This window comes from Rhinolophus hipposideros (genome assembly GCF_964194185.1).
Source record: "Rhinolophus hipposideros genome assembly, chromosome: X".
NCBI lineage: Eukaryota > Metazoa > Chordata > Mammalia > Chiroptera > Rhinolophidae > Rhinolophus > Rhinolophus hipposideros.
In genome coordinates, this window is record NC_138046.1 from 17,222,085 (window position 1) to 17,244,743 (window position 22,659).

A 22,659-nucleotide genomic window follows, 5' to 3' on the forward strand; every position below is an offset into this window, starting at 1 on the left:
TAACATGTTCTGATCTTCATAATGTTAAAAAGTATTTAGGGAGCAGGATTACTTAGAGTTTCAGGGTAAAAGCGAGTTGCATTTTCTAAACAATATTTAATTTCGTTCAATTGCAATGGTCCCCAAAAGATAATTTCAAAGACTGCTACCCTTATAGGCCATGTTCTTTCATCTCTTTTCAATTCATTTTAGAGATGAGGAAATAAGACTTAAAGAAAGGCCTTTAGCACACAACCCCTGTGTAAGGGTTATCCTGCCTACCCAACCCAGCTTTATTTCCAGTTATCCCCTCCCCACATTATTCATTTGGCCATACGGAAATGAAGTTCCCTCAACCATGCTTTGCAAATACTGATTTCTCTGTCTGCAACACAATGTCCTTTCCTTCCTTTTAGGGTTCAAGGAATTTCTACTCTCATTTAAAGAGAAAACCACATTAAAAACTGTCCCTCAGCTCAAGGGTCATCTCCTATAGGAGTCTCAACTCTGAGCGCATACATACTCCATTTGTGTGCTCCTGTAACATTACATACCCACACCGCATACGGATTGATTATTTACATGTCTGTCTCTCCAATTAGATTGCAAACTCCTTGAAGGCAGGAGCTATGTCTATTTGAATGCTCAGTGCCTAGTGCAAAATTTCCTGCCACATAACTGACTCTCGACAATTTTTGTTAAGTGAATGAATCATCCTTGCTGCCTCTCCCCCCATCATGCCTCATTGCCTTCCCATCATCAACTTCTACCCACCATCAAAATATTTCTCAAAGTCATTGAATTTTGTCCATGTTCACCCCCACCACTCTGCTTCAAGCTACTGACCTCTGTCATCTGGAGCACTCTAACAGTCTCCTAATTGTCTTACTACTTTCTTCCCCAAGTGGCCCTCCAACCTATTCCCTATAAAACAATCACAGTGGTTTTTCTAAAATGCAGGTCATATCGTGTCCCTCGCTAGCCAAAAACTCTTCAGTGGTACCCCATTTTTCTTAGAATAAAATCTAATACACTTAGCTTGACCTACACAGGAACTCATGCTTCCCCATGGTGAGATTATGACACAACATAATGATGTCATAAAGCCCTAGACCAGGCTGAACCCACTCAAATACAGCAGTTTTGTTGGTAGAAGACACATTTGAACAAAGCTCTGGACATGAATCGTTTTATTTGTGTCCTCCTGTTCTTCACTTGGACAACTAGCTGTTTAAATACAAACCAAAGTGATGAGTCTCCTACTGAAGGTAAGAAGCTAACCTTTAAAAACCTAGAAATTATGATCTATAATATTATGTGTTCAAGCACTTAATTAAACAAGCCAGCTAGCTGTGTTTAAGAAATAGGCTGTTTCTTACATGTTACTATTAGTTGGTCTTTAACAATTTCTAGGACAATACCTCAGAGTTTATCTCCTGTGAAAAATTTGAGCAACATAAAGTATAAAGAGTACAGATATGCTGTCCCCTTCACTCCCCTTCCCCACCCAATCCACCAACTCCGTCCCCAACCAAACTAGATAATACTATGTGAATGAAATGTGAACTGTAATTGAAAACTTTTAAAAGGTGGAGGGGAAAGGTGAAGGAGAATAAGAGGTACAAATTTCCAGGTAAAAAACAAGTAAGTCTTGGGGATATACTGTACAGCATAGGGAATATACTCAGTAAAATTGTGATAGCGTGGTACGGTGTCGTCATATGCTTGCTGGGCTTCTGGTGATCACTTCTCAGGTATGTAAGTGTTGAATATCTACCGTATACACCTTAAACTAATATAAAATTGTATGTAAGCTGTATTTCAATAAAAGTCTTTAAAAATACTATGTGAATGAATCTGGCATGATATCTAATACATAGTAGGCTTCAACAAAGGTTTTTTCTTTTCCCATCATACACATTTCCTTTTCCCATCCCTTTTCCCAGCACCACACACACACACACACACACACACACACACACACACACACAGATACACACACACCACTCAAGTGTATTCACACATGTAAGAAATACACACATTCAAAAACTTAGGTAATGGGGTTAGAAAGCCATGATTCAGGGGTAACCTAGGTAATTCTACTGATTAGCAAGAGAGGTGTTCCAGACTTGGCTTCTAGACTGTGGCTGGGGACAGGGTAGAGGGAAGAAAATGACAGTGGAATACTTATGCTTAAGAAAGTCATTGATGAAGAGGTTTGATTTTGACCTATAGTGGCAAGCCACAATCAAATGGAAGAAAACTTGGTCACCTAACATTTTCTGATGACACCATCTCTTTCACAGGACCTAAGAAACCTGAACCAATGGAGACCAAACTGGAGTATTTTAAAAGACATGTGCTCATCCACCTAATTGGTACTATGATCATGATTTTTGGCTTTGGGTGTTTTTGCTTTATACATTACAACTGCCCGTGCGATGAAGGACCAGTGTAAGTTTTACACCTTTGAATTAAGTGTGTGAGTGTGTGTGTGTATCTGTATGTGTGTGTGAGTGTGTGTGTGTGTCTGTGTCTGTGTGTGTCTGTGTGTGTCTATGTGTGTGTGTCTGTTTGTGTACATATAGTGCAGGTTTCATTGTTGTTGTGGTTACTTAATGTTAATTTTAGACTTCTAAGGAGCTACCAACATCTTATGGGTGAACACTTACACTTAAATGAAATTAGCTCTTAAATATTCTCACTGCATTATCAACTTTAGCCAAAGCTGTCTTGTATTCAGGGTTCAGCTGAACCCCAGGCTATGAATTTCATTATAAATTGAGTCTAGGCGACTGGATTAAGAAACTGTGGTACATTTATACAATGGAGTAATACGCAGCCATAAAGAAGAATGAAATCTTACCGTTTGCAACAATACGGATTGACCTAGAGGTCATTATGTTAAGTGAAGTAAGTCAGACAGAGAAAGACAAATACCATATGATCTCACTTATATGTGGAATCTAAAGAAAAGAAAAAATGAATGAACTAATCAGAAACAGTCTCAGAGACATAGACGAACAACTGGGGGTTGCTAGTTGGGAGGGGGGTGGGGTTGAGGGGATTAGAGGGGATTAGAAATCACAATCGGTAACCACAAGATGGCCACGGGGTTACAAAAGTCAATTTGGGGAATGTAATCAATAATGTTGTAAAGATTTTGTAGGGTATCCGATGGACACGTGTCCCATTAGGGAGAGCACCTCAGGGATGGTGTAGATGCCTGATCACTGCACTGTACACCTGAAGCTGAAGCTGAACAATAATGAACGTCAACTACAATTTTGTGTGTATGTATAGTTATAAATTGAGTCTAGGATCGGGCTGATAGATTGAGTCTATCAGCCTGGCCCGGATATCGTGGTTCCCTAAAAAGTTCCCCATCCAAGGACTGATGAGTAAAATATACCAGTGCTCCCTTCCTTCACTTTTCAAAGAATATTGTGAATATAAACATGCATGAATAGATAACTTGATGGTGTTAATATAATAGGAAAACAATGACTTTGGTCTAAAGAGTTTATTTTTCTTGTGACAAGTCGTGACATTTGTGTATCAGTTCTGTATCAACTTGTGACATTTTTATAAAAAGTTTAACTTCTGGAATAAGCGAAATTCTCTCAATGGTAGATTTGAAACGACTTTGTGTTTTTCCATATGTAGACTATGTAATATATGTAATCTAGATTCCATATGTAATCTAATGTGACTGAAACGGTAAAATGCTCTTAAGATAATGAAAAATCCTGAATTCAACGTAAGTTCATGTCTGTCATGGCTTTTACCACTCTCCAATTTCTCACTGTGTTCAGTTTTCCTACTGGAGCCCAAAAAGTCTAAACTGACACAGTAGTCTCTGGTTCCTGTTGATAGATAGCAATAATGCTCTTTTGTTTTAAATTGTCACATTCCAAATTTTCTGTATTTTCAGGGTCCCAAAAGAAGGTGTAGCGGCCAAGTCTTCCAGCTCATCCGAAACATCACTCAATGAATCCAAGACGGCAAGCCCGTGCGTTTCAGAAAAACAATCCGTGATATTAGACATAGAAAAGTTATCTAGAGCATCCAGTCCAGAAAAGTCATTCATACCATTCTGTCCAGAAAATGTAATCAGGCCCCCGAGTCCAGAAATGTCATCCGTACCACCTAACACAGAAAAGTTATTCAGGCCATCAACTCAAGAAAAATTATCTAAGCCATCGAGCCTCAAAACTGTATTCAGTGTAGGCCACATGGCAAAGTCACGGACAACTTGCAGTCTAGATAAGTTACACGAGCTAGCTGGTTCCCGTAAGCTGGTCAGTCAGGGCAGTTGGTCCAATCCAAATATTGCAGTCAGGCAATCTTGCCCAACCAGTCTACAATATCCAGTCCGAGGAACAAAGCCACCTTGTCCACCATGCCCACAAAATCAAATCTTGCTACTCAAGCCAACTGGTTTACCGAAATTTACTGAGTCCTCCGGAAATCCTAATGCAAAAAGCTCCGTTAGCACAGGTGTGGCCGATATGTTACCTGGACCTCAATTAATCAAGCCTTGTCAGTACCACCAGGAACAATCCCTTGTTTCCATGAATACTTCCGAATCTTTGGCCAATGATATTTCTGAGCCCAAGAAGACAAATGATCAAAACCTACCTTTTCCTCATGAAGTGAAGCCTTTTTCCGAGTCCTTCCAGAACGTAGATTCCAGAGACCAGGCACTGTATGGCAACATGAGTGACAGTGATACGATGACATATGACAGTGATGATGACAGTGATGGGGAGACAACCATTATTTGCAACGTAAATCTCAGTGAAGTCATCCCGAAAGGGGCCCCAAATAATTAAGGGCTCAATAAAAATAAAAAGCATCGACTGGACAGAAGAGAATTTGTACCAACTATTTTATCACCATTCTTTTACAGTGAAAATTCAATTGACAATCACTACGGTGATTAGTCCTGTCCATCTTGGAGGCAATTTATTTGAGAAATATTAATAAATGGATGACATAACAAATGATGTTGCTGTAATTATTATTGCAGAAGGCTCTTTTGATGTATGTTCATTAGATCTGGTCACTTGTACGGGAAGTATAAGCAAACACATACACAAATCCAGAATGGAATTGCAAAAAGGGTACCCTGGACTCCTCCTTCCCTTGGATGAGCCCTCAGTTAAAGTCCCAGCCCAATTTAGTTTTTGACGTGTACACAACACACAGTCTTCACAGAGTAAGATGGTCTTTCTATAGTGCCCAGTGCTTGGCAAAAGTAGACCTGTGTGCTTGGTTCTGGCTGGGTGGGGGAAACTCCTGATAGCTATTTATTTTTTTTAGGATTTTATTGGGGAAGGGGAACAGGACTCTATTGGGGAACAGTGTGTACTTCCAGGACTTTTTCCAAGGCAAGTTGTTGTCGTTTCAATCTTAGTTGCGGAGGACACACTCAGTTCCAGGTCCAGTTGACAGCTGTCAGTTGCAGGGGTTGGAGCCCACAATCCCTTGCAGGAGTCGAGGAGTGGAACTACCAGCCTTGTGGTTGAGAGCCCACTGGTCCTTGTGGGAATCGAAGTGGAAGCCTTAGCAGTTAGGAGCACGGAGCTCCAACCACCTGAGCCACCGGGCCGGCCCGGGAACATTTTTAAATTGCAGTCAATTTTGGCCTCAGCCTCACACTACCTCAGCAGCATGTCCTGTGCTACAGAGGTGTGGCTGGGGGATGCGGTTCTGAGACCAAACATGCTGGGCCTGCCTTTGACCCACTGATCTGAATTTATGGCTCAGGGAACCCTGTCATATTATCCTACTGTTTACACACACACCTCACCAATATATATTAGATAGAACTCTTGTGGTTGCAAATACATAAGTTCAATTCCAATCAGTGAGTCAAAAGAGGAAATAAATGGATACATATAATGAAACCACGAGAAAGTCATATATGCAGATGGCCTCAGAACATTTGGAATAGTGCCTCGCCCTGGAAAACTCTCTCCATCTTTCATCTTTATGTTTCTGTCTATATTGGTTTTATTCTGTCAAATTAGCTTACTCCTGGCAACAGGGCCCATGGCACAGGCAACTCTGAATTCACATCCTTGCCAGGTTAAGCGCCAGTGGTGGTGAAGGAAATCCAAAGCCCAAATAGTTTAAAAAAATTTGGCGAAGATCTCTGATTGGCCAGCCCTGAATCATATGGCTAACTATAAACCAATCACTACGGCCAGAGATGGTCAATAATTACTGGTGTAGCCTGAGCCACAAGCTCACCCTTGTGCCCAAGAAGGAGGTATTCTATGACTGCTAGCACTTAATCGTGATCAGGTTGAGGTGGGGAGAAGTGGTTTTCAAACATATATATATATATATGTTTCAAACATATATATATATATATATATATATATATATATATATATATATGTATCTATATAGATATATAGATACATATATATATAGAGAGAGAGACAGAGAGACAGAGAGAGAGAGACAGAAAGAGAGAGAGACAGAGACAGAGAGAGAGAGACAGAGAAAGAGAGAGAGACAGAGAGAGAGAGAGAATCCACTCCATTGATTATGTTGTATGTCTTCTAGCTCCTTAGTACTTTTACATTCATTTGATTTGTCTTCTACTTACAGTAGTGAATTAAAGTCTCCTTTATTGGAGAGTCTGGGCAAGATGGCAAAGTGGGTTAGAGCACGAGCTCTCAACAACAAGGTTGCCCATTCGATTCCCGCATGGGATGGGGGGCTGCACCCCCTGCAACTAAAGATTGAAAACGGAAACTGGACTTGGAGCTGAACTGCACACTCCACAACAGGATTCAAGGACAATCACTTAGAGCGGATGGTCCCTGGAGAAACACACAGTTCCCCAATATTCCCCAATAAAATTTACTAAAAAAAAAAAAAAGTGCAAGTCAAGCCTGGGAGGAGGGGAACTAATGCTAAAAGGGCTGGCCGCACACTCACATCTGGTGGTTGGGAATCCAGAGGGATCTCTTGACTGTGCTCCAGAGGTCCCCTCTGAGGAGTGAGGGGTCCCAGCCCTACACCAGATTCCCCAGCGCAAAGCACCAGTGCCAGGGAGAGGAGCCTTCACAATATCTTGCTGTGTGTCATCCAAGATTCCAGTTGTCTGGGTGAGAAGGACAGCTGCTGGAAACACAGGCATCCTCTAAAAGGTCTGTGCAAAGACTCACTCACTTGCAGGCACTCACCCTGGGCTCCAGCAGAAGGACAGCAGCTCAGGAGGCTCCAGAGACATACAGGGACAGACTGAGTGGTGTGGATTTAAGGCGAGAGCTGTAGGGACAGCCACTATCTTTCCTCTGTTCAGCCCTCCCCCAACTTGGCTAAATCTGATACTGCATTGGCTTAGTGAAATCCCCTCGTTCCACCCTGGTGACCCCCAGGGACCCTCCCTCCAAAAACTTGCATAGCAGGAGGCTATTTCAGCAGTAAACAACCAGCGTCTGCTTGAACACTGTTTGAGGGACGTTTGGCAGCAGGCAGCCAGCCTCAGCCCATCCTACAGTCTTTCTTGGACAACACTCGGGGATCCACAGGCCCTAGATAGGCTGCGGCTGGCCTTGGTTTGCTCTGAGCCTTTTCCTGAGTGGATCCGGGCTCAGCACTTCCTCCAAATCTGAATCTGCATTAACCAGGTTAACACCACTAGTACCACCCTGCAGAGTCCCTGAGACAACACCTCACCCAACTCATGTACAGCATGCGCTCTTTCAGCGGCTGAGCCTTACGGACAGCTGGCAGGCAGCAGCAGGCCATGGAATGCTCTGGGGCTTATGCTGAGTTGCCTGAGGCCTACTATTGGTGGCAGCTGGCCTCAGTTCACACTATGGCCTCTTCCATGAGCTCCCAGGTCCAAAACAGGCAGTGACAAACTGCAAATTACTTTGCAGCTCCTATCAGGTAACCCCGGGCCGGTCACAACCAACGTCTGAACTTGGCATGCAGTGGAGCCCTACCCAAGAGGCCCCAGAACAAACACATCTGGTGGTTGGATTCACAGTACAACAGAGCAACACCCGAATAACCTATAAACAGCGCACGGAAAGTGTGGTCTCAGCAGACAGCAGAGTGCAATGGAGCCAATCCCACTCTGTTGGGTCAGCCCCCACATAGCAGCTCATACACTGTGGGCATGGACAATCCTCACAGCCAGTCAGCCTGAGGGTCAATCTTACCCAATGACATATCAACAGCAATCAAATCTCAACGACAACAGGAGGACATACACAACACACAAGGGACACTCCTGAAGCACTCAGCACAGGTGACCAGGGAAACTGTGCTAGTAGGCCCCACAGGACAGCTACTACATAAGGCCAGCCAGCCAAGACTGGGATACACAATACATAGAAACAAAACAGAGAGGAAACCAAAATGAACAATCAAACAAACATGTCTCAAATGAAAGAACAGGACAAAACTCCAGAAAAAGAACTACATGAATGGAGGCTACCAGACACAGAATTCAAAACACAGGTTAAAAGGATGCTCAAGGAACTTACTGAATGTCAACAATGAGATAGTGAGCATAAAACAGGAGATAGAAATTATCAAACAGAACCAGTTAGAAGTGAAGTATACACTAGAACTAATTAACAGCAGATTAGAGAAAGTAGACGATCAAATCAGTGATTTGGAAGACAAAGTAGCACAAAACACCCAATCAGAAAAGCAAAAACAAACAAACAAACAAAAAAACAGAATAAAAAATATGAGGGTAATTTAAGGCACCTCTGGGACAACAAGTATACCAACAGTCACATCACAGGGGTACCAAGGAGGAGAGAGAGAGCAAGGAATTGAAGCACTATATGAAGAAATAATGATGGAAAACTTTCCTAACCTAATGAAGGAAATAGACAAACAACCCTGAAAGCTCAGAGTCCCAAACAAGATTTACCCAACGAGGCTCACACAAAGACGCATCATAATGAAAATATATGGTGATGGAAGGAAAACTGAGTCTGGGTGGTGAGCATACAATGTAATGTATAGATGATGTGTTATAGAACTATACAGTTGAAACCTATATAATTTTACTAACCATTGTCACCCATTAATTTTTTAAAAAAGGAAATGCCAAAGGTTAAAGACACCAATGGAATCTTAAAAGCAGCAAGAGAAAGGCAGGAAGAACTCATAAGACTGTCAGCTAATTTCTCAACAGAAACTTTGTAGGCCAGAAGGGATAGGTGTAAAAATACACAAAGTGATGAAAAGCAGGGACCTATAACCAAGAAGAGTCTACTCAACAAAGCTATCATTTAGAAGCAAAGGACAGATAAAAAGCTTCCCAGACAAAAAAGCTAAAGGAGTTCATCACCATCAATCCAGAATTACAAGAAATGTTAAAAGGACTTCTTTAAGAAGAAGAACAAGAAAAAAATAAAAATATGAATAATAAAATAGCAATTTTCCTTCAATAGATGAATGAATGGATAAAGAAGTTGTGGTATATATACACAATGGAATACTATTCCGCGTTAAGGAAAGATGATATAGGAGCATTTGTGACAACATGGATGGATCCTGAGAGTATAATGCTAAGTGAAATAAGTCAGACAGACAAAGCAGAGAACCCTATGATTTCACTGATATGTGGTATATAAACCAAAAAGAACAAGACAAACAAATGAGAAACAAAAACTCATAGACACAGACAATAATTTAGTGGTTACCAGAGGGTAAGGGGGTGTGGGGTGGGTGATGAGGGTAAAGGGGATCAAATATATGGTGATGGAAGGAGAACTGACTCTGGGTGGTGAACACACAATGGGATTTATAGACGATGTAATACAGAATTGTACACCTGAAATCTATGTAAATTTACTAACAATTGTCACCCCAATAAATTTAATAAAAAAAATAAAATAGCAATTTTATTTGATACATATCTATCAACAATTACTTTATATATAAACTAATTGAGCGCTCCACTCAAAGGACATAGAGTAGCTGAATGGGTAAGTAAAGAAGACTTCTACATATGCTGTCTACAAGAGACGCACTTCAGATCAAAAGACACACACAGAATGAAAGTAAATAAATGGAAAAATATATTTCATACAAATGGAAATGAAAAAAAATGCTGGGGTAGCAATACTCATGCCCGACAAAATAGACTTTAAAAAGAAGTCTATAATAAGAGACAAAGGACATTTCATAATGATGATGGAATCAATCCAATAAGAGGATATAACCCTTGTAAACGTTTATGTGCCCAACACTGGAGAATCTAAACATATAAATCAAATATGGATGGAAAGAAAGGGAGAATCAACAGTAATACAGTCATAGTAGGGGACTTTAAGACCCCACTAACACCAATAGACAGATCTTCCAGACAGAAAATCGACAAGAAAACGGTAGCCTAAAATGACACCTTCAACCAGATGGGTTTGATACTTTTAGAGCATTTCAACCCCAAAGCAGCAACACATACATTCTTTTCATTGTACACGGGACATTTTCCATCATACACCACATGTCAGGCCATAAAACAAGTCTCAGTAAATTTAAGAATACTGAAATCATGTCAAGCATGTGCGCTGACCACAATGATGTAAAACTAAAAGTCTATTACAGGAAAAAAACTGAAAAGCATAGAAACACATGGAAGCTTAAATACCATGCTACAAATGAAAAAATGAATAGATAAATAAATGTGTTAACAATGAGATTAAGATGAGAGTAAGGGGGATCAAATATATGGTGATGGAAGGAGAACTGACTCTGGGTGGTGAACACACACTGGGATTTATAGATGATGTAATACAGAATTGTACACCTGAAATCTATGTAATTTCACTAACAATTGCCACCCCAATAAATTAAAAAGAAAGGAAGAAATCAAAAGATACCATGAGACAAACGAAAATGAAAAGACAACAATCCAGAATCCATGGTACACAATAAAAGCACTCCTAAGAGGGAAATTTATAGCCATGCAGGCTTACCTAAAGAAATAAGAAAAATGTGAAATAAACAATCTAACCGTACACCTAACGGAACTAGAAAAAGAACAGCAAACCAAGCCCAAAGTGAATAGAAGGAGGAAATAATAAAGATCAAAGTGGAAATAACTGAAATAAAGGCTACGAAAAAACAATAGAAAAGATCAATAAAACCAACAGCTGGTTCTTTGAAAAGATAAACAAAGTTAATAAGTCTTTAACCAAACTCATCAAGGAAAAAAGAGAAAGTACCCAAATAAATAAAATCAGAAATGAAAGAGGTGAATTGACAACTGACACCACAGAAATACAAAGGATTATGAGAAAATACTAGGAACAATTATATGCCAACAAATTGGATAATCTGGGAAAAGTGGACAAATTCCTAGAAACATACAATCTTCTAAGACTGAATCAAGAAGAAACCGAAAGTCCGAATGGACCAATTACTACTAAAATAATTAAATCAATGATCAAAAAACTTCCAACAAACGAAAGTCCTGAACCAAATGGCTTCACAAGTGAATTTTACCAAACATTCAAAGAGGAATCAGCACCTATCCTTCTCAAACTAGTACAAAAAATTCAAGAGAATGGAAGGCTCCCAACTTCATTTTATGAGACCATCATTACCCCGACTCCAAAGCTAGACAAAGACGTTACAGAACATTGAAAATGACAAGTCAACATCCGTGATAAACATTCATGCAAAAATCTTCAATAAACTGTTAGCAAACTGAATTCAGGAATACATCAAAAAGATCATACACCACGATCAAGTGGGATTTATTCCTGTGATGCAAGGTTGTTTCAATATCCACAAATCAATTAACACGATACACCACGCAAACAAAATGAAAGATAAAAATCGTATGATTATATTAGTAGATGCAGAAAAAGTGTTTGACAAAATCCAAGATCCATTTGTGGTAAAACCTGTCAGCAAAATGGGAAGAGAGGGAACATACTTCAACATAATACAGGCCATATATGACAAACCCACAGCTAACATCATCCTCAATGGGGAAAAGCTAAAACATTTATGTGAAGATCAGGAACAACGCAAGGAAGTACACGTTCACAACTTTTATTCAACATGTACTAGAAGTCCTACCTAGAGCGATCAGACAAAAAAATACATAAATAAAAGGCATCCAAATTAGAAAGAAGTAAAACTGCTATTATTTGCAGATGACATGATACTATAGAGAGAGAATGCTAAAGATTCCACCAGAAAACTATTAGAACTGATAAAAGGATTTAGTAAAGTAGCAGGATATAAAATTAGTATTCAGAAATCAGTTGCATTTTTACACACCAATAATAAATTACCAGAAAGAGAAGTTAAGAAAACAATCCTATTTACAATTACATCAAAAAAATAAAATACATAAGAAGAAATATGTAACCAACGAGATAAAACGGCCTATACTAGGAAAACAATAAGAGTCTGAATAACGAAATTAAAGAGGGTGGCAGGTTAGCTCAGTTGGTTTGAGCATGGTCCTCATAACACCAAAGTAGCCAGTTCGATTTCCACATGGCCCAGTGATCTGCACCCTCCACAACTAGAATGAAGTCTTTAAATAAAGCTGCCGCTTGGTTCCCGAGTGGCCAGACGGCTCAGTTGGTTGGAGTGCAGGCTCTCAACCACTAGGTTGCCGGTTCAACTCGTCGACTCCCACAAGGTATGGTGGGCTCCATCCCCGGCAAATAAGATTGAACATGGCACCTTGAGCTGAGCTGCCGCTGAGCTCCTGGATGGCTCAGTTGGTTGGAGCGCATCCTCTCAACCACAAGGTTGCCGGTTCGACTCCCACAAAGGATGGTGGGCTGCACCCCCTGCAACTAGCAATGGCAACTGGACCTGGAGCTGAGCTGCGCCCTCCACAACTAAGACTGAAAGGACAATAACTTGACTTAAAAAAAAGTCCTGGAAGTACACACTGTTCTTCAATAAACTCCTGTTCCCCTTCCCCAATAAAAATCTTAAAAAAAAAAAAAGGGAAAAGGAAGAAAAGAAATCAAAGAAGATCCAAATAAATGAAAGCCTACACCATGCAAATGGATAGGAAGAATTAACATCATTAAAGTGTCCACACTACTGAAAACGATCTATAGATTCAATGCAAACCCTACCAAAATGTCACTGGCATTTTTCACAGAACTAGAACAAATAATCTTAAAATTTATATAGAACCATGAAAGACCCTGAATAGCCACGGCAACCTTGAGAAAGAAGAACAAAATTAAAGGTAGCACGCTACCTGATATCAAACTATACTATAAGGCTATAGCAATCACAACAGTCTGATATTGTCATAAAAGCAGACACATACATCAATGAAGAGAATATACAAGCCAGAAATAACCCTATGCCTATATGGTCATTTAATATACACCAAAGGAGGCAAGAATATACAGTGGGGAAGAGACAGTGCATTCAGCAAATGGTGTTTTGAAAACGGGACAGACACATGAAAAAAAATGAAACCAAACCACCTTCTTACACCATCTACAAGGATAACCTCAAAATGGATTAAAGACTTACCATATTTTGCCATGTATAATGTGCACTTTTTTTGGCCAAATTCACAAAGCAAAAATAAAGATGTACATTATACATGGGTAGTACTAATGCTGTATCTATATAAATGTTTTTAATTCTTTTAATTACGCTTCTGAGTAAAAGTGTGACTCAAGAAATAAATAACAATATCCATATGCAAAATAATACCCTGGAATACGATAATCAGTTTTGTTGAGCTTACAACAAATTTGCAACAACGAAGAGTTCTTGGCCTTCTACGATGCATAAATAGCATAAATGTGGTTACCGGTACATAAAATTTCTTGTACCTTGTATCTGTTCTTCTGTTTTGTAATTATTTGTTACATAAAATTTCTTGTACCATAATTTGTTAAAAATAAGTGCTAAAATTCTTTTAATACAAAAAACAAGTACCTCAATATAAACAAATAAAGTTTTCCTCTAAAAAATTAAAACAAAAGATTTTTTTCCCTGACAATTAGGGCCAAAAATGTGGGTGCACATTATACACGGTAAAATATGACCCCCCCCAATCAGAAAAATGCTAGAAGAAAACATAGGTATAAAACTCTGCAACATTGCTCTTAGTAATATTTCTTCTGATTAACCTACTCGGGCAAGGGAAACAAAGAAAAAAATAAACAAATGGGACTATATCAAACTAAAGTTTTTCACAGCGAAGAGAACCATCAACAAAACAAAGACAGCCTACCAAGTGGCAGAAAATTTTGCCAATGATACAACCAATAAGGAGGTGATATCCAAAATTGATAAAGAAAGACCTCATACAACTCAACACCGAAAAAAAAACACAACCCAATTTAAAAAATAGGCAAAATACCAGAATAAACATTTCTCCAAAGAAGACATACAGATGGCCAACGGACATATGAAAAGATGCTCAACGTCACTAATCATCAGAGAAATGCAAATTAAAACCACAAGGTATCACCTCACACCTGTCAGAATGGTCATCGTCAATAAATCAACCAACAAGTACTGGTGAACATGTGGAGAGAAAGGAACCCTCGTGCACTGTTGGTGGGATTGCAAATTGGTGCAGCCACTATGGATAATGTTTTGCATGTTCCTCAAAAAACTAAAAACAGAAACTAATATAGCTGAAAATAATTTTTTTATTTAAAAACAGAACTATCTTATGACCCAGCAATTTCACTTCTGGGTATTTATCTGAAAAAATCCAAAACAACAACTAAAATAGGTATAGGCACCCTTATGTTCACTACCACACTATTTACAATAGTCAAGAGGTAGAGGCAACCTAAGTGTCCATCAATAGATGACTGGATTAAGAATAAGTGGTACATATATACAATGGAATATTACTCTGCCATAAAAAAGAATGAAGTCTTACCATTTGCGACAACAAGGATGGACCTAGAGGGTATTACGCTAAGTGAAACAAGTCACCCACAGAAAGACAAATACCATATGATTTCACTTGTGTGTGGACACTACACAACAAAATAAATGAACAAACAGAACAGAAACAGACTCCTAGATACAGAGAACAAACTGATAGTTACTAGATGGGTACTAGACTAACCGGGGGTATCACTTCATAAACTACATAAATGTCTAACCACTGTCCTGTCCCCCTGAAACTAATATAAAACAATATTGAATGTCAATTGTAATTGAAAAATTAAAAAGTCTCCTTTATTACTATGTGTTTATGTTTCCTTATATCTCCTCTACTTTTTGTTCTATAAAGGTAGATACTAAATTTGATGGGCAGCCACTCACTTTCTTTTCTTCAGCTCTCCTGGTGCCTTTTCTGTTCCCCACACTCAAATACCTTCCAGTCCCTGATTTCTGATTTTAATGTCAAAGATATTACCTACTGGCCTTCTTTGCTGACTCTCTAAAGATAGACACCACATCCAACAGTAATAGCTAATGTTTCTTGACCACTTATTATAGGGTAGGTACTGTGCTAAGTGCTACACATGCACTATTTAATTTAATCTTCACTGCATTCAGAAGCTCCTATTATTCCCATTTTAAAGATGAGAAAACTAAAGTATAGAATCATTAACTTGCCCAAAGGGTCACCAAGCTGGTAAATGGTGGATCCAGGATTTTTACCCAGTTTTCCTCCAGACCTATGCTCTGTGATGTATGTAAATACACGCACAAGGAACTCAAAGAACACACACCAGGCTGTTTGAAAGCCATTACCTTGGGACAGCAGAATGGGATTGAGGAGAGAAAGTGGTTAAAGATGTCAGTTATGCTTTACACTGTAAATGTTTACATATGACTCCATTTTCAGTTTTTCTTTCATCTGGGCTTCGACTCTTTATTTTTGACATTCAATATTATTTTACATTATTTTCAGGTATACAACAGAGTCGGTAGACATTTATATGCTTTATGCAGTGATTCCCCCCATAAGTCTAGTACCCACCCGAGACACGTGTACTCCAATGTTCATTGCAGCTTTGTTTACGGTGGCCAAGACATGGAAACAACCAAAATGTCCTTCGATAGACGAATGGATAAAGAAGTTGTGGTATATATACACAATGGAATACTATTCGGCGTTAAGGAAAGATGATATAGAAACATTTGTGACAACATGGATGGATCTTGAGAGTATAATGCTAAGCGAAATAAGTCAGACAGAAAAAGCAGAGAACCCTATGATTTCACTGATATGTGGTATATAAACCAAAAACAAGACAAACAAATGAGAAACAAAAACTCATAGACACAGACAATAGTTTAGTGGTTACCAGAGGGTAAGGGGGGTGGGGGGAGGGAGATGAAGGTAAGGGGGATCAAATATATGGTGATGGAAGGAGAACTGACTCTGGGTGGTGAACACACAATGGGATTTATAGTTGATGTAATACAGAATTGTACACCTGAAATTATGTAATTTCATTAACAATTGTCACGCCAATAAATAAATTTAAATTTAAAAAAAAAAGTCTAGTACCCACCCAGCACCACACATAGTTGTTGCAACATTGACTATATTACCTATGCTCTATTTTACATACACATGACTATTCTGAAACTACCAATCTGTATTTCTTAATCCCTTCACCGTTTTCACCCAGCTCCCCAATTCCACTCTCCTCTGGCAACCATCAGTTTGTTCTCTTTTAAAGGAAATCACTTGGGTATTAGTTGTGCAATTTTTTTCAAGGTTTTATTGTGGTAAAATATATACAACATAAAATTTTAACTCCTTTTGAGTAGACAATTCACTGGTATTAAATAAATAGACAGTGTTGTTCAACTATCACCACTACAGAAACCATCATCCATCTACAGAAATTTTCTATCATCTCAAACTGAAGCTATGTACCCGTTAAACAATAACTTTCCATTCTCCACCCTGCCCAGCTCCTGATAACCACCATTCTACTTTCTGTCTCTATGAATCAGACTACTCTAGGTACCTCACAGAAGTACAATCATACGCTATTTGGCCTTTCGTGAGTAGCTTATTTGTCCGCAAGGTTCAGCATAATGTCCTCCAGGTTCATCCATAACATCCTCTGGGCTCATCCACTTTGGAGCTTTTCTCATAACTCAATTCCTTTTTAAGGGTGAATAATATTCCGTTGTATGGCTATACCACAATCCGTTCATCTATTCATTTTCAGTGGATATTTCGATTGTTCCTACCATTTGGCTATTATGAAGCATGCTGCTGTGAACATGGGTGTACACACAGTTGTGTAGTTTTTAAAACCCTGAAAAACAGTACTTACAGAATGATCCCATTTACCGTGTTTCCCCGAAAATAAGACCTAGCCGGACCATCAACTCTAATGCATCTTTTGGAGCAAAAATATAAGGCTCGGTCTTATTTTATTGAAATATAAGACCCCGTATAATAACAATATAATATAACATAATATATAATATAACATATCATATCATAAATATATTACCGGGTCTTATTTTCTTATAATATAAGACCCGGTCTTAGCTCACATAAGACCGGGTCTCATATTAACTTTTGCTCCAAAAGATGCATTAGAGCTGATTGTCCGGCTAGGTCTCATTTTCGGGGAAACAGGGAAACTTTACTGTGTGTGTGTGTGTGTGTGTGTGTCTGTGTGTGTGTGTGTGTGCGCGCGCGCGTGTGCATCACATATATCATATGTATGTAAATGTGTAGAAAATGATCTTAGAAGCACATGAAACTTTTGAGTCATTATCATTAGAATGGGAAAGTAGTCTGGTAGTGAAGGAAAAGACTCTATCACTTTTTATTCTGTATATTTCTGTATTTTGGAGTTTCGCGCAATGGGGCTAGATTAATATAACCCTTAAAAAATTCTGAAATGAAATTAAAAATAAAGACGAAGACTTCAGGCATCATAGCAGGCCATCAGCAAGAAATATTTAGAGAAATTTTCAACAGGTGAGAAGAACTGAAGGCATAAAGGAAAGTGGAAATATCTCTGTGTGGTTTGAAATTTTTATAGGGTATATAAATAAATATATATACATATATTTATATATTTCTTTAATTTAAAAAATATAAGGGGGAAAAAATCCGCTTGAGTTGAAACTGCACTGTTGATTGAGGCCCAGCGGAGGGCAGTAGAAAGCCATGACGAGACAACCCCAGAAGGTGATTCCTTGGTCTCATCTGAAAAAAAGCCTGATTCCAACTTGCCATGTGGGTATTTCTGATTCCACTGGCAACGGTGCTGGCCAAACTTTGGGAGCAAGACAATCAGATAAAAGTGTGGGGCTATCAGAAAAGTGGCGAGGGTTCAACTCTGGAGAGCCAAGAAGAGACAGCAGGAAGAGGCATTCTTCACACAGAATCATCCAACAGCAGCCCAGGAGCGGGGTCCTGAGGCCGATGTCCTAGAGACATTTTTAGGGGTCTTGGGGACCACAAAGCCCTGTTATCTTTTAATTTGGGAATACTGGGGAACAGTGTGTTTTTGCAGGACCCATCAGCTCCAAGTCAACTCACTGTTTTCAATCTAGTTGTGGAGGGCGCAGCTCACTGGCCCATGTGGGAATCGAACCGGCGATATTGGTGTTATGAGCACTGCACGCCAACCACTGAGCGAACTGGCCACCCCACACAGTCCTGTTTAGAAGCAGGGGATGAATCCCTGGACCTTGCTCTTCTGCTTTCTAAAGTGGACAAGAATAAGGATGGTCCTGCAGGACAAACATGCAGAGCCAGGATTAGAGGGCAAGTACAGGGTCAGATTCTGTCTTTCTTTAAAATATTTGATATTTTGTGCATCGAGGATTTTTTGCATTAATTTTGATTTTTTAAATATTGCATTAAAATATGACATATATTGATTACTAAAACATTATTTATACTGACTACACTTAAATTCTGTGCCAGAGGCAAGTGCCTCACTGGGCCTCAGCCTAGTTCTGGCAATAATAAAAACAATAACAACATCCGAAGCAAGAAATTAGATTTTAAAGTACATCTATTATGCACAATTTTAATCAAAATCCTACTCCAGGACGGCCGGATGGCTCAGTTGATTAGAACGCCAACTCTGAACAACAGGGTTGCCGGTTCGATCCCCACATGGGCCGGTGAGCTGCGCCCTCCACAACTAGGTTGAAGAAAACGAGCTGCCGCTGAGCTGCGGGAGAGGCGGCCCGATGGCTCAGTTGCTTAGAGCACGAGCTCTCAACAACAAGGTTACCGGTTCAACTCCCCCATGGGATGGTGGGCTGCGCCCCCTGCAACTAAGATTGAAAACAGTGACTGGACTTGGAGCTGAGCTGCGCCTTCCACAACTACATTGAAGAACAATGACCTGGAGCTGATGGAATCTGGAGAAACACTTTGGTTCCCAATAGTCCCCAATAAAGTAAAAGAAAAGAAAATAAAATCTTACTACAGAATTTCTGAGTGAAATGAATTCTAGCATGCCAGTCATGTGAACCTATATATAAAATCATATAAGCCTATGATAAAGAAAATAAAGTAGTTTCTGTATCCACTGTGACTAAGAAGTTAATGTTCATATTGATTTGGAAGCTATTTCTGAAATACTGGCTTTAAGATATTGTCGATCAACTATCAGTCAGTAGAGAAAAACCGATTTTAAAGAGTTGACAGACATATTCTTTCACTTTATAAGCATCACCGAAATTAAGATCATTTTATTCAAAAAGGAATAATATTTTCCTGTTTTAGGGTTTTTTTTTCCTGGCTTTATTGAGATACAACTGATATACAACATTGTGTAAAAATAACATGTTCTGATCTTCATAATGTTAAAAAGTATTTAGGGAGCAGGATTACTTAGAGTTTCAGGGTAAAAGCGAGTTGCATTTTCTAAACAATATTTAATTTCGTTCAATTGCAATGGTCCCCAAAAGATAATTTCAAAGACTGCTACCCTTATAGGCCATGTTCTTTCATCTCTTTTCAATTCATTTTAGAGATGAGGAAATAAGCCTTAAAGAAAGGCCTTTAGCACACAACCCCTGTGTAAGGGTTACCCTGCCTACCCAACCCAGCTTTATTTCCAGTTATCCCCTCCCCACATTATTCATTTGGCCATACGGAAATGAAGTTCCCTCAACCCCGCTTTGCAAATACTGATTTCTCTGTCTGCAACACAATGTCCTTTCCTTCCTTTTGGGGTTCAAGGAATTTCTACTCTCATTTAAAGAGAAAACCACATTAAAAACTGTCCCTCAGCTCAAGGGTCATCTCCTATAGGAGTCTCAACTCTGAGCGCATACATACTCCATTTGTGTGCTCCTGTAACATTACATACCCACACTGCATACGGATTGATTATTTACATGTCTGTCTCTCCAATTAGATTGCAAACTCCTTGAAGGCAGGAGGTATGTCTATTTGAATGCTCAGTGCCTAGTGCAAAGTTTCCTGCCACATAACTGACTCTCGACAATTTTTGTTAAGTGAATGGATCATCCTTCCTGCCTCTCCCCCCGTCATGCCTCATTGCCTTCCCATCATCAACTTCTACCCACCATCAAAATATTTCTCAAAGTCATTGAATTTTGTCCATGTTCACCCCCACCACTCTGCTTCAAGCTACTGACCTCTGTCATCTGGAGCACTCTAACAGTCTCCTAATTGTCTTACTACTTTCTTCCCCAAGTGGCCCTCCAACCTATTCCCTATAAAACAATCAGAGTGGTTTTTCTAAAATGCAGGTCATATCGTGTCCCTCGCTAGCCAAAAACTCTTCAGTGGTACCCCATTTTTCTTAGAATAAAATCTAATACACTTAGCTTGACCTACACAGGAACTCATGCTTCCCCATGGTGAGATTATGACACAACATAATGATGTCATAAAGCCCTAGGCCAGGCTGAACCCACTCAAATACAGCAGTTTTGTTGGTAGAAGACACATTTGAACAAAGCTCTGGACATGAATCGTTTTATTTGTGTCCTCCTGTTCTTCACTTGGACAACTAGCTGTTTAAATACAAACCAAAGTGATGAGTCTCCTACTGAAGGTAAGAAGCTAACCTTTAAAAACCTAGAAATTATGATCTATAATATTATGTGTTCAAGCACTTAATTAAACAAGCCAGCTAGCTGTGTTTAAGAAATAGGCTGTTTCTTACATGTTAGTATTAGTTGGTCTTTAACAATTTCTAGGACAATACCTCAGAGTTTATCTCCTGTGAAAAATTTGAGCAACATAAAGTATAAAGAGTACAGATATGCTGTCCCCTTCACTCCCCTTCCCCACCCAATCCACCAACTCCGTCCCCAACCAAACTAGATAATACTATGTGAATGAAATGTGAACTGTAATTGAAAACTTTTAAAAGGTGGAGGGGAAAGGTGAAGGAGAATAAGAGGTACAAATTTCCAGGTTAAAAACAAGTAAGTCTTGGGGATATACTGTACAGCATAGGGAATATACTCAGTAAAATTGTGATAGCGTGGTACGGTGTCGTCATACGCTTGCTGGGCTTCTGGTGATCACTTCTCAGGTATGTAAGTGTTGAATATCTACTGTATACACCTTAAACTAATATAAAATTGTATGTAAGCTGTATTTCAATAAAAGTCTTTAAAAATACTATGTGAATGAATCTGGCATGATATCTAATACATAGTAGGCTTCAACAAAGGTTTTTTCTTTTCCCATCATACACATTTCCTTTTCCCATCCCTTTTCCCAGCACCACACACACACACACACACACACACACACACACACACACACACAGATACACACACACCACTCAAGTGTATTCACACATGTAAGAAATACACACATTCAAAAACTTAGGTAATGGGGTTAGAAAGCCATAATTCAGGGGAAACCTAGGTAATTCTACTGATTAGCAAGAGAGGTGTTCCAGACTTGGCTTCTAGACTGTGGCTGGGGACAGGGTAGAGGGAAGAAAATGACAGTGGAATACTTATGCTTAAGAAAGTCATTGATGAAGAGGTTTGATTTTGACCTATAGTGGCAAGCCACAATCAAATGGAAGAAAACTTGGTCACCTAACATTTTCTGATGACACCATCTCTTTCACAGGACCTAAGAAACCTGAACCAATGGAGACCAAACTGGAGTATTTTAAAAGACATGTGCTCATCCACCTAATTGGTACTATGATCATGATTTTTGGCTTTGGGTGTTTTTGCTTTATACATTACAACTGCCCGTGCGATGAAGGACCAGTGTAAGTTTTACACCTTTGAATTAAGTGTGTGAGTGTGTGTGTGTATCTGTATGTGTGTGTGAGTGTGTGTGTGTGTCTGTGTCTGTGTGTGTCTGTGTGTGTCTATGTGTGTGTGTCTGTTTGTGTACATATAGTGCAGGTTTCATTGTTGTTGTGGTTACTTAATGTTAATTTTAGACTTCTAAGGAGCTACCAACATCTTATGGGTGAACACTTACACTTAAATGAAATTAGCTCTTAAATATTCTCACTGCATTATCAACTTTAGCCAAAGCTGTCTTGTATTCAGGGTTCAGCTGAACCCCAGGCTATGAATTTCATTATAAATTGAGTCTAGGCGACTGGATTAAGAAACTGTGGTACATTTATACAATGGAGTAATACACAGCCATAAAGAAGAATGAAATCTTACCGTTTGCAACAATACGGATTGACCTAGAGAACATTATGTTAAGTGAAATAAGTCAGACAGAGAAAGACAAATACCATA

The 22,659-nt window shown here is 39.3% G+C and overlaps 1 protein-coding gene across 1 annotated transcript; it reads left to right on the top strand.

Moving 5' to 3' along the window:
- Positions 1-1,159: 1,159 nt before the first annotated feature.
- LOC308494969 (uncharacterized protein CXorf66-like) lies at positions 1,160-4,814 on the top strand (the record flags this gene model as incomplete). Its single annotated transcript, XM_081042989.1, has 3 exons — positions 1,160-1,247; positions 2,286-2,433; positions 3,914-4,814. The coding sequence occupies 3 exons, from the start codon at positions 1,160-1,162 to the stop codon at positions 4,812-4,814; spliced, it is 1,137 nt and encodes a 378-aa protein (XP_080899115.1).
- Positions 4,815-22,659: the final 17,845 nt, after the last annotated feature.